General features: G+C 45.9%; 1 protein-coding gene and 1 long non-coding RNA gene across 4 annotated transcripts in view; both read right to left on the bottom strand.

The window, feature by feature from the left end:
• LOC309359657 overlaps positions 1 to 13380 on the bottom strand; it is a 203140-nt gene that overhangs the window by 20266 nt on the left and 169494 nt on the right. The window lies entirely within an intron of this gene.
• The window catches only part of TBX1 (T-box transcription factor 1), a 45420-nt gene that overhangs the window by 12365 nt on the left and 19675 nt on the right, over positions 1 to 13380 (bottom strand). For all 3 annotated transcript variants that reach the window (XM_081893359.1, XM_081893360.1, XM_081893361.1), the window contains 3 exons: positions 12888 to 12989; positions 5591 to 5762; positions 3422 to 3577 (listed from right to left, as the gene is read on the bottom strand). In XM_081893359.1, the coding sequence (XP_081749485.1) occupies positions 3422 to 3577; positions 5591 to 5762; positions 12888 to 12989 (430 nt within the window). The remainder of the gene's footprint in view (positions 1 to 3421; positions 3578 to 5590; positions 5763 to 12887; positions 12990 to 13380) is intronic.

Here is a 13380-nt window from a genome sequence, read left to right as displayed (position 1 = left end):
GCTGCAAGGGGATGCTGTGAATTAGGGCATTGTGAAGTTGCTGCAAATCCTCTACAAGTGCTCCTCATCTTTCTATACACAGTCTCATACGCAGTAAAGATAAAGGAACCCCTGAACATTAGGTCCAGTCGTGACCGACTCTGGGGTTGCGGCGCTCATCTCGCTTTATTGGCCAAGGGAGCCGGCGTACAGCTTCTGGGTCATGTGGCCAGCATGACTAAGCCGCTTCTGGCGAACCAGAGCAGTGCACGGAAACACCGTTTACCTTCCTGCCAGAGCGGTACCTATTTATCTACTTGCACTTTGACGTGCTTTCGAACTGCTAGGTTGGCAGGAGCAGGGACCGAGCAATGGGAGCTCACCCCGTCACGGGGATTCAAACTGCCGACCTTCTGATTGGCAAGTCCTAGGCTCTGTGGTTTAACCCACAGCGCCACCCGCGTCCCATAGTCTCATAGGTAGAAAGACTCAACAGTAGTACTTTGATAAACCCAAATTCAAGTTTCTTTCCAGTCTAGTTTTATTAAACTCAGTGATGTAAGCTGTTTCCTGTTGTTGTGATTTTAAGATTATGAACTCAGGAGCTGTAATGTCAAGAAAGAGACCTGGGGTCTTGCCTAGTGCTAATCCTACTCAGAGTAGACCCATCGCAAATAATAGACATGGCTATGGCCAACTAATATCCATTGATTTTCATGAGTCTAATCTGAGGACAGTTGGGTACAACTCATAATCTGTGCAATTAGCTTGGAGTTGGAGGTGGGGCTATAAAGTATTGCCATTTGGGGAGGCACCCCAAGGGGCATCTAGTCCACCCCCCTGCGATGCAGGAATCACAGCTAAAGAATCCCTGGCAGATGTCCATCCATCTGTTTAAAAATCGATAGTGAAGGAGAGTCCACAACCTTTCGAAGCCATCAGTTCCACTCCCATCAGCACTTATTGTCAGAAAGTTATTCCTAATGTTTAGTCACAATCTCTTGCCATTTGAATACATTGGTTCAGGTCCTATCCTCCGGAACAGCAGAAAACAATCTTGCTTGATTTGTGTTTAAGAGAGCTTATCACAGATCCTAACAATATTTACAGTTCCTTCCAGCAGCACCTTAGAAACCAACTAAGTTTGTTATTGCTATGAGCATGCACACCAATAACAAACTTAGTTGGTCTCTAAGGTGCTACTGGAAGGAATTTTTGTATTTTGTTTCGACTACGGCAGACCAACACGGCTACCTACCTGTAACTAGAAATATTTACAGTGTGTGCAACAGAAACAACATCTAAGCGAGCGCGCTGGGGAGATGTCTGAACTGGTTGGGTCCAAGCGCTGTGTTGTTACTGGTTTGTGGGTGGAAGTTATTAACGGCTGTTCTTATTAAATCACTGCTAAATTGGACCGGTGTGCTTCTAAGCTGAAATCCAGCAATTCACAGTTGCCATATTTCCCATTCAAAGCCATGGGATTATCTAGGGAGCGTGACACATACGTGAAACATGTAAGACAAATATGCATCCATAGCTATATTAGCAGTGACTAAAAAAACCCAGAGATATCAAAGTCTTAAAGCCATCAGAGTAGCTGAAGAAGCTGGAACATTTTGTTTTAGGACTTTAATCTGTTTTGTTAACAAATTATGGTTTGAGGGATTTAGCTGCATCTTTCCATGATCCAGAGCAAACAAGTGCTGTTTTATGCTTTACGAATTGTAGTTTTACCACTGCAATATTTTAGATTTGGACTTTCTCGTCTTAATTTGCTTTAGGATCAAGCCAAGGGGGGTAAATGTTCCAGGTGTGCTAGACCGGCCGCTTTTGCTTCACAAATCTATTTAGGGCCATATTTTCATAGCTACTGCTTAGTGAGCCACTTCAACAAGATCTATGTCAAAAACACTACTGCCTATGAAGTGGGTGGGAATATACATTTTGCTTTTAATCCACATTGCTAATCTGCAAATCGCCTCTTTTCCTCGGCCTTTGACACCTGAGATGCCTTTTTTTAAGGGATCCATCCTATTTTTGTGAATGTGTTGAATTGATTTTTTTTTTAATTGTTGCCTTTTAAATTGTTGTAACCAGCCCTGGGACCCGAGTGAAGGGCAGATGACAAAATAAAACATAACAACAATTTCCAATTGGTTTATAGACTGTGGGTTGGATCCAGATGACACATGAGGAAATTCCATTCCCGGAACACTGCTGTTGATTCATCCCAAATCTTCCTCCTGCAACACCCTAGTTCTACAAAATAAAAGGGGGGGAGGGGGAAACCAACCCCTTTTAACTCCTGTCATGGGGCTTATTGATAGCATATCTGCCCCTGTTCCTCCTTCTGAATACAGTGATACCTCGGGTTAAGTACTTAATTCATTCCGGAGGTCCGTTCTTAACCTGAAACTGTTATTAACCTGAAGCACCACTTTAGCTAATGGGGCCTCCTGCTGCCGCCGCGCCGCCGGAGCACGATTTCTGTTCTCATCCTGAAGCAAAGTTCTTAACCTGAAGCACTATTTCTGGGTTAGCGGAGTGTGTAGCCTGTAATTCCTGAACCTGGGAATAAGCCCCATTGAACTCAAGGAGACTTACTTCTCAGTGTGAACAAGACTGAGTGTATGGGGGGGGGCTCATTTAATTTCACTGCACACAGGTGGTGTAGTGACAATAAGGGTTTATTATTATTATTATTATTATTATTACGCATGTATATATATAGCATGGCACTGTTAACATCTCTTCATTTTATGAAACTGATTGAATAATAATTTCTGAATTATTTTAACTGCCTTGGATGAATGTGCTGGACATAATATCTGCTTAGAGGCCTGTTTTGTATATACATTAAAATAGTAACAGTAATAGCAGTAATAGTAATAGAAATTGTAATTGTAATAATAGGAGGAGGAGAAACTGGAGAGCACTTGCAAATGTAATTTCCTTTAGTGCCTTTTTAGGTTTGCCTCCTTGGGGTTTTTTGGGGGAGGGGGGAGATTGGTTTTGGAGCCCAACTTATGCAATGCATTTCATACATTTCTTCCGAAGGAGTCTGCAAGCAATTTTTGCATCTCAACCAGTTTGATCCCATCTGCGTAGTCTCATCACATCTGAGCTGATTTAACTGGGGACACGTCACCTTAAAGCACTTTATGGATAGTTGTTTTGTGGCTGCTGGTGTTTTATTTTTTAAAAAAACCTATCAGTTGATTGACCGCTCTTAACAATGTCTCTCTCTCTCTCTCTCTCTCTCTCTCTCTCTCCCCCTCTCTCTCTCTCTCTCTCTCTCTCCTGCCTTCTCTTTTCCGGCTCTCCATCCATCATGTGGCTCGAAGAGAAGGTTGGGAAAGGTGCTTTTTCTTTTCTTTTGCTGATAAATGAAGTACTGGACGGAAGGTTTGTGTCTCAATAATGAACTCCAGATACTCACCCGATGGTTCTGGTAGGCGGTCACTGCGGTGAAGCGGGTCTCCTCGAAGACAAAAGTCTTATAGTTCTCTTCTGCGTATTTCTCGCTGTCTTTCCTAGGATCCACGTACACCACGTGGAAGCGGGGCTGGTATCTGTGCATGGAGTTCAAAATGATCTGGATGATAAAACGAGCAAGGGAGATCATAACTGAGTCATTCTACGACACCAAGATGGAATGCAGAGAGGCAGAGAAGGGTCCCACGCAGGAAACTGACAGCGGTGCCAATCGGAGCAAGGCTTTGGGGCAGACGTCTGGGCCCCTGCTTGATAGGAAATGCACACCCCCCCAAGCACAGCAGGGTTGGCTTCTTACCATATTTTGAAGTATGTGTAGCAATTCACATTCCTATCTGAAAAGTCCATACCCCGCCCCCTCAATAAGACCATTAAATACAGAGTTTCAAATTACCTAGCTGAAGGATACCATGTCATAGAGGGGGCAGACTGGGGGTGAGGGGGGTCAGTCTGTGCACCCCTAACTTTGAGGAGACATCTGGACTGCAGGAGGACTCAACAAGGCCTACTGGTGTGCAATGTAAATCATTTGGGTGGCTTTATTAATGCAATCACTGTCGTCGTCACCCCCCCCCCACCCCAAAACAAAACAAAACAAAACAAAAGAAATCTGGAGCAGACTATCAATGCCACTGCTGAGAAAACTACACTGGCTCCCAGTTAGCTACTGGGTTAAGTTCAAGGTGATGATGCTGGTGTACAAAGCGCTATACAATTGGGAACCAGGATACCTAAGCATCATTTGTTCATTGCGTCAAAGGATGCCAATATTCCACATTTTTTCCAAGGAGCTCCAGGTGGCACCCATGATTCTCCACCTCCTCATTTAACTCCCACAACAACCCTGTGAGGTAGGCTAGGCTGAGAAGCAGTGATTGGACCATAGGTACTACACACCTGTGCTAGCTACTCACTCTCTCTCTCTTTCTCACCAGGCCTTTTGACCACACAGCCTCTTTATTTGAGTCAGTAAATCCCAATGATTTTGATTGAAACGTTTTATTAATCTGGCTTGGAGGGTGTGCAATCTCTTCTAGCTTAGTTTTTTTGATGGGTGCCACTAAAGATGGAAGCAACCCCATCAAAAAGTTGTGCATTCTGAAGTCCAGGACACTTTGAACCATGCTTCTGCCTGCCGTAATTTCGGAGGGCCTGGGCTCTCAAAATAAATACATTCAGGGTTGCAAGTTGTTCTTGTGCAAATTAAATGAGGCAACCTGCTTGGGCACCAAAATGTCTTCAAGTAAAATATGCAATGAAACAAGCAGTTTAAAATGCATGACAACAGTGTGTGGTTTTTTTAAAAAAGCAAACAGTGTAAAAAATAAAATCAGAAGTTCAGTTCAGCGAGAGACTTGTGAAACTGCTGTGTCTCTAGGGGCCAGCAGAATGCCAATGCTGATGGAGCTTCTCATATTTCATCAGGGTTTCTACAACACTGGTGTCAGCAATAGAAAAGCCCACCTCTGTGTTACCATGAGCTGATAACCAACTGGGTTCTATTAGCTGATTGTAGTGCGCTTGCTGGGGAGCAGAAGGTAAAATGTAGGCCTTTGTATGCAAGGAGCAGGGACACGGGTGGCACTGTGGGTTAAACCACAGAGCCTAGGACTTGTCGATCAGAAGGTCGGCGGTTCGAATCCCCACAACGGGGTGAGCTCCCGTTGCTCGGTCCCTGCTCCTGCCAACCTTGCAGTTCGAAAGCACATCAAAGTGCAAGTAGATAAATAGGTACCACTCTGGTGGGAAGGTAAACGGCATTTCCGTGCGCTGCTCTGGTTCGCCAGAAATGGCTTAGTCGTGCTGGCCACATGACCTGGAAGCTGTACGCCGGCTCCCTCGGCCAATAAAGCAAGATGAGCGCCGCAACCCTAGAGTCGGTCACGACTGGACCTTTACCTTTACCTTTATGCAAGGAGCAGAACCTTAAAATTGGCTCAGTGGCCTTATAGGCAGCTGCCGCAGATCCCCTTGTACTGGTGGGATATGTGTCAGATACAGAACACAACTCAGCACCCAACTGCAAGAACCATCCCACACCCAAGACTCATTCCATTATTATATTGTTCCATGTTCCCCAGTTAGCTTCCGCCCTCCCCAAGACAATACTTACATGTCCATTGTCATCCAATAAATTGTTAGTGAGCTTGAGTTTATCAAAGGAGACAATCTGTTTCATCCACTGGGCTCCCCTAGCTGGGGAATCTGGGTGATAATGGACTCTCCCTGGAGTTGCAGGGTCTGCCTTGCCAGCCACCAGCCAGGAGGAACTGTGAAATGCATATCTGTATGGGGAGAAAAGCCAGCAGTGGGTTAGCCGCTATGCTAAGTTTTACATTTGTGAATCTACGTTGCCAACAGCGAATTCAACACTTGTAAAAACACCGATTTTGATACATCAAATAAGCATCCTGTTCTTCAGATAGGTTAAATAAACAACCAATTTAAAGAACGGGTTGTTTATTTACTCAGCATCACCCTGTCTCAATGGACTTCAAAAAATTTTAGGTGTTTTTAATTAGCAAAACAATAGTGTGCCATTTTTAACAGTATGATTAGAAAGTGAGGCAGTGTGGTGCAATGGTGTTAGACCCTACTAGTTCAAGTCCCCACTCTGCCGTGAAGCTCCCTGTGTGACCTTGAGCCTCTCTCTCTCTTTCAATGTAACCTACCTCAAAGGGTTGTTGTGAGGGTAAGATGAAGAGCAGGGAGGAAAACCACACGCACTGTCTTGAGCCTTGTGGGGGACAAGCAGGTCTTCAAGGTAATAGGTAAGTATTTGGGCACAGGTCACATCCACTGTAGTGAGCTTTCATTTATGATAGCGTTTATAAACTGCTGATCTATCTATCATCTATCTATCTATCTAATCTATATCTATCTATCATCTATCTGTCTACATATATATAAAATATAGGTAATATAAATAATATAATAATATATAATATATAATATATAATAATATATAATGGTGGTGGTGTACAAGAAATTATAAAATAGGGAAACGTTCCCTTATACCAAGATAAGGTGTGGAATGCAAATAGAGAGAATTTATAAGAATAATGATCTTTGGTGACCTTGATGGAAGTGTGCAATAGATGAGCCTTCTTGTGTTTTGGCTTATTTTCCTCCCCCCCCTTCCCCCCCTTCTTCTTCTTTCCTTTTCCTTTTTTCTTCCCCATAATGGCTTACGTTCTATGCCATGTACTCTGATATTTTTTTGTAGTTTTTTAGCTTTTTCCCATTATTATTATTATGGATTTTTCTTTTGTAATTTTGGTTGTTTATCTGTATTTGTTTAAAGCAAAATAAATGTATTAAATTATAAATAAATAGAAAGAAATTATAAAATCGTAAAATCCAGAACAAACGGTCAGCACTGATGAAGCACTTGGTGAAACGTAAAAATTTTGAGCAGGTGACAAAATATCAGCCTTGTAGGTATATTTGATTTCAACAGTAGTAGGGAGAAGGAACACCATCCCAACCAGAGCTGAAAGCCCCAAAATGGGATGCTCTGTTGGCGGGGCAGGACTGAGATGGCCCAAGATCCACCAGATCCCAAGCTGGTGTCACAGCCAGTGCCAGCCAGTACTGGGCTTCATGCAAGAGTAATCGCTGCACCAACCCAGAACTAGCACACAGATCAGGCCCGATCTGTGGCTGGGCAGTAGACATGGAGATCCCTCTCCCATGTTTCAGTGCTCTGGCAGCAGCAGTGGGTAACTTGGACTGCTTTGCCTACCCCACAAGGAAACTAAGCAAATATGTGGTAATTGTGGGACAGTCAAGTATTGCATCTGTATAGGGCTGTAGCTTTAATCTAGGGAGCCCTTGGCAAAGGAACTTGGAAGCGAGACAAAGAGACCTACCACAGCCAGAGGCCGGGCGGCATTTGAGCCACGGCTCAGCCAAAGAATTTGTTCTCATTGCCAGCACGTCGCCTTGAAAGATGCAAAATGACAGTAACTAGAGGGTGCCGCTGACCATGGGCAGAGAGTTCCTTTCACCACAGAGTAACCAAAAGCAGTGTGTGGACATCTGGGATGAGAGAAAAGAGCTCTAAAGTCAGGGTGGATGTCTTCCAGAAAGGGCCTTTCATTTCTGAACTTTAACGTGTGGGTGTGTGAAGCATCATACTTTGCTTTCCCTTCTGTGTAATGGGAACAACTCCACTTTCTGCTCTTGTAGCTTCTCAACCGCTAGCTTGCAAAGAAGCTGTAATATTTTAGTATGCAGTCTATAAGTTGGTGGGAACAGCTGATCAGGTGCTTAGGAAGTTAAGAACATTAGAAGAGTCCTGCTGGTTCGATCTAAAGGTGTCTCCAGACACCTAGGCCACTGAGTCAGTAGGGCCCAATGGAGATATGGTAGGAATATAACAACAGCCCTGCTAGGTAAAGCAGGGCTAAAATTAGAGGTCCATTCGTAGCTGACTCTGGGGTTGCGGCGCTCATGTTGCTTTATTGGCTGAGGGAGCTTCCGGGTCATGTGGCCAGCATGACTAAGCCGCTCCTGGCGAACCAGAGCAGCGCACGGAAACACCGTTTACCTTCCCGCCAGAGTGGTACCTATTTATCTACTTGCACTGTGACGTGCTTTCGAACTGCTAGGTGGGCAGGAGCAGGGACCAAGCAACGGGAGCTCACCCCGTCGTGGGGATTCAAACCACCGACCTTCTGATCAGCAAGTCCTAGGCTCTGTGGTTTAACCCACAGCGCCACCCGCGTCCTTCCTAGGCCACTGAGTCAGTAGAGCCCAATGGAGATATGGTAGGAATATAACAACAGCCCTGCTAGGACAGGCCAAAGGCCCATGTTGTCCGACATCCTGTCCTTACATTGGAGAACCAAATGCAAAGAGGAACCGAACGTCCCAGAAACTCTCTCTACTTATGATTCCCTGCAGCTGATATTTACAGGCATTCTGCCTCGAAAATGTCTGTCTAACGCTGAAATCAGCACCGACCCATCTTAGCAAAGGTGATCTTTCTATTTAAAAAAGAGAGAAAATCATTTGGCATGCCTTGCCTGAATCAAGAGAGAAGCATGCTAAAGCAGTAATTGGTTTAAATGTCATTGGGACAGTTAAATATGTTGACACCTATGCACGTCTACTCAGATGTAAGGTCCACTGAGTTCAGTGGAAACTTCTCTCAAATCAGTGCAGTCTCAAATCAGGTTTCCAGCAAAACCTGCCACCGATTTGTTCTTTCTGCGTTTTTTTTTTCTTCCCCAAAGTCCACATTGATTCACGAGAGTGCCAAGAGAGTGCCATTCTCCTTTTGTGATTGTTTATTTAAAAGTCTGCTTTGGCTCAGAGGGAGAATCTTCTCGCCTCGGAGTTGAGCAGAACCATCACTTGCCAAAAAAATGGAGGGGAAGGAGAGGGTGGGGGGGAGAGAAAGGGAGAAAAAAGAGAGATATCCTCAATTAGATGTTCTATATCCCGTTGCCTTTGACAAGCAAACATTTCTGAAATGCCCTGGGAAGCTGGAGATCTGTCTAAATATTTACATCTTTGGCATCGGGATTTCATAGGAGCAGGTTTTTTTGTTTTTCTGCCAGGCGCCTCGGACCTGGAGCAAGACGCATAAATGCTCCTTTCACTGGGTCTTTGAAAACCCTAGGTATGGGGGGGGTTCAAAGCCTATAACAGGGGGAGGATGGGTGTGAAGTTGGGGAATATCGTAAGCTGGCTTATATTGAGTCAGAACATCAGTCTTGGCAGTGGTTCTCCTGGGTTATTGTTTATTTGTCTTTTTATTTTCCTCCAAGGAGCTGGCACATGTGGTTATCTCCCTCCTTCCTTAACCTTCACAACAGCCCTGTGAGGGAGGTTAGGCTGAGAGGCAGAGATTACCCAGTCGGCTTCATAACCAAGTGGGTGGCACTGTAGGTTAAACCACAGAGCCTAGGACTTGCCGATCAGAAGGTAGGCGGTTCGAATCCCTGCAAGGGGGTGAGCTCCCGTTGCTCGGTCCCTGCTCCTGCCAACCTAGCAGTTTGAAAGCAGGTCAAAGTGCAAGTAGATAAATAGGTACCACTCCGGCAGGAAGGTAAACGCCATTTCCGTGTGCTGCTCTGGTTCGCCGGAAGCGGCTTAGTCATGCTGGCCACATGACCCGGAAGCTGTACACAGGCTCCCTCAGCCAGTAAAGCGAGACGAGCACCGCAACCCCAGAGTCGTCCGCGACTGGACCTAATGGTCAGGGGTCCCTTTACCTCCCGGTCCTAGTCTAACACTCTAACCACTATGCCACACTGGCATGGACAGGGAGTCTCTCCCAGCCCTATCTAGAGATAACGGGGACTGAACTGGGGACCTCCTGGCTGCAAAGCACCGAGCTGTTCCCCAAGCAGCTCCCCAGAGGAAGAGGATGCATCCTTGCACTGGGGAACAGATAGAGCATGAGTAGGCAAACTAAGGCCCGGGGGCCGGATCTGGCCCAAGCGCCTTCTAAATCTGGCCTGCGGACAGTCCATGAATCAATGTGTTTTTACATGAGTAGAATGTGTCCTTTTGTTTAATGCGTCTCTGGGTTATTTGTGGGGCCTGTCTGGCATTTTTACATGAGTAGAATGTGTGCTTCTATTTAAAATGCATCTCTGGATTATTTGTGGGGCATAGGAATTCATTCATTCCCCCCCCCCATATAGTTCGGGCCCCCCACAAGGTCTGAGGGACAGTGGACCGGCCCCCTGCTGAAAAAGTTTGCTGACCCCTGAGATAGAGGCTCTTCTTGCCTAAAATGTATCTCCCCTGTTTCCCTCACTTCACATTCTTATACAGTATGTCCCTTCTACTGCTCTCGTCAATGTCAATGTCAGCGGCGCACTTAGATCACTTTAGACATTGTCTTATGATGACACACCTCTTTAGATGGCAAGTAGTCAGTGTAGGTGCCTTGCAGATGTTGTTGCACTCCTGCCCCCAGCAGCCCAAGCCAGTATGGCCAGTTGTCAGAGATGATGGGAAATGTAGTCCAAAAAATGCAGGACACCATGTTGGCAATGTGTTTTTAATGGGATTGTTATTTTGTGAGTTTTAATTATGGGGTTTTTGTTTTTTTTATTGCTTATGTAATTGGTTCTTATGAACTGCTGAGAAGCCTAGCTTGACTTTAAGTGGATTATTATTATCATTATTATTATCTGACTCAGAAGACTAGGTGCTTACAAGGGTGCTAGTTTTTGGGACACCAGGATTAAACCGTGCAGAGCTTGAAGATGGAGAGCGACTAGAAATGTACCAAATAATAATAATAATAATAATAATAATAATAATAATAATAATAATAATAATAATTTATTTGTACCCCGCCCATCTGGCTGGGTCTCCCCAGCCACTCTGGGCGGCTTCCAACAAAGATGAAAGATACACTAAAATGTCACATATTAAAAACTTCCCTGAACAGGGCTGCCTTCAGATGTCTTCTGAATGTCAGGTAGATGTTTATCGCTTTGACATCTGATGGGAGGGCGTTCCACAGGGCGGGCGCCACTACCGAGAAGGCCCTCTGCCTGGTTCCCTGTAACTTGGCCTCTTGCAGTGAGGGAACCGCCAAAAGGCCCTCGGAGCTGGACCTCAGTGTCCGGGCAGAACGATGGGGGAGGAGACGCTCCTTCAGATATACTGGACCAAGGCCATTTAGGGCTTTAAAGGTCAGCACCAACACTTTGAATTGTGCTCGGAAACGTACTGGGAGCCAATGTAGGTCTTTCAAGACCGGTGTTATTTGTTATCTATTCATAAATAATAAAATGATAATGATGATGGTTTTCTTCCTTTGAAATATGAGACAATGGATTCTGACAGATGGGGCCCTGCTCCAAAGTCCTGCGTTCTATGGGGCTTACTCCTCAGTAGCTGCCTACAGGATCGCAGACTCTACACCCAGTTCCCTTTCAGCTGGCTGTTGCTTCCTTCCTGACTGATGCACGCAGCAATTGCAATGGACGACTGCAGGGTCCCTAAACGCAGCAGAACCTACAGAATAAACACGCATAGGAGTGTTGTAACAGACAACAGATTGTGGCCAATTAAATTCTCGCAGGTGAGGGGTGTGTGTGTGTGTGGATGGATCGGGCGGAGGGGGGTGGGTTGGTTATCAGTCAACCCGATGATCCCACCCACGATTCCTAAGGGCCTGCAAGCCAGAAATCGACTTCCACCGACCGAACCCGTTTGGAAGGATGGCCGTGAGGCGGATTCTTTTACCGAGTACAAAATTGGAGATAATCGCTGACAAATTGCCGAGGCCTCGGAGCGAAAACACGATAAAAGAGGCAGTAAAATTGGGATGTAATCGCCATCCGGGCTTGGCATTCTTGCGCGTTGGAATGGAAGGGCTCAAAGCTGCTGGTTCTGCCGAGCCAAGGGATCCCGTGGGGAGCGCTTTTGCTTCTCTCCCCTCCCGCACGACTTATCCCTCATCTGAGCCACAGCTCCCCACATTCCCACGGCATTGGCACGCAAGAAAGTGTTTGCACGTCGGAATGCGCCCAGGCGTGTCAGCGTCGCTGAAACGATATGCTCGAGCGGAGCGGCTATCCAAAAGGTTGTGGGGGGGGGGTTTCAACTTCTGCTTTCAGTGTTGCAATTATAAGCGTCAATTAGCTTAGAAGTAAAGCCCAAGTAATAGAAATGGGACTTGCTCGTGAGTAAAGATGGGTAGGGCCGGGCTGTGATAGGCTTTGGGACACTTTAGCTGGGAAGAGTAAGCCTGCATGGGGCTGCACGACTGAAAAGTTACATTCCCGTCTCCAGGGAAGGGAAAGAATTCAAGAACATGATGCATGGAGAGATTGTGAATTTACAACTTTTGAGCTCCCTCGTGGGTTGGTTTATATAAGAGAATAAAGCAATACAAATGAGAATCCATCAGATAGATAAATAAACTGTCCTGATCTGGGATTTACGAGTGCTTATATCGAACTTGGTTCTGGGATTTTTTAAAAAAGGTGTGTGTTTTTTTTGTTGTTGTTGTTTGCATTGGTTCCTAATATTTGCAATCGTCCCTTAGACTTTGATTTTAAGAGAACGTGAAAACACAACATCATACAGCTTGAACACGAGCAAACCCCAGAAGAACCACTGGCGACTCCAGCCCCACAACTCTGCCCCCATAACCGTTGCAAATGACCTTGCAGCACTATCCTCACCATCATATCCATTTAGAAGCGCGTCCTAACTGAATTCAACGGGGGTCACTTCAAAGTCGGCGGAGTTTGGGTTTTTTTTTATACTTGTAAACCGCTTAGTGCAAAGCGCGGAACAAGCGCTCCCTAGTCTCCCAGAGCTGCGAGGGACTCCAAAGTTTGCTGAGCGCCGATTTGGGCTCCCTTAATAAGAATCTTTGCTCCCAACCCGGGAAGATGAGCGGAAAGAAGAGGTGCCCCTGTACTTGCCGGTATCGCTTGTCGTCCACCGGTACGAAGTCCATCAAGAGCATGTAGTCTGCCATAGGGTCCATCCCAAAAATCTTCACCTGGAAGGTGGGGAACATCCTCCTGGATTAGGGAAGGAAAGGACAGCGCAGGTGATGAGCCAGTTAGAGAAAAACGTTTTTTCTGATCCTGCACCCGGTGGATGGCGAGGTACGTGGGAAAACAAACCAAACCAACACATCTGACCCGACTGGGTGCTGCCCTACGACCCACGGATTAGCAGCGCTGAAGCGGCTGCACTGGAGCTGCCTTATAGCAGATCATTGGGCCACCTAGCTCAGCATCATCCCTACATGGACTGACAGCTGCTCTCCGGGATTTTAGACCTGCGGCGGGATCTCCCTTCCACCTGGATAGGCCTGCAAAGCAAATGGTCTACCAAGGAGCCGCAAGTGTAGCGCACACGCTGTGCGAGCGGTTCTTGGATCCTTTTATTTGAAGGCCCAGCTACCTG

This window comes from Podarcis melisellensis (assembly GCF_964234715.1).
Source record: "Podarcis melisellensis genome assembly, chromosome: 16".
NCBI classification, from domain to species: domain Eukaryota; kingdom Metazoa; phylum Chordata; class Lepidosauria; order Squamata; family Lacertidae; genus Podarcis; species Podarcis melisellensis.
This window is presented reverse-complemented; position numbering and strand designations above follow the sequence as displayed.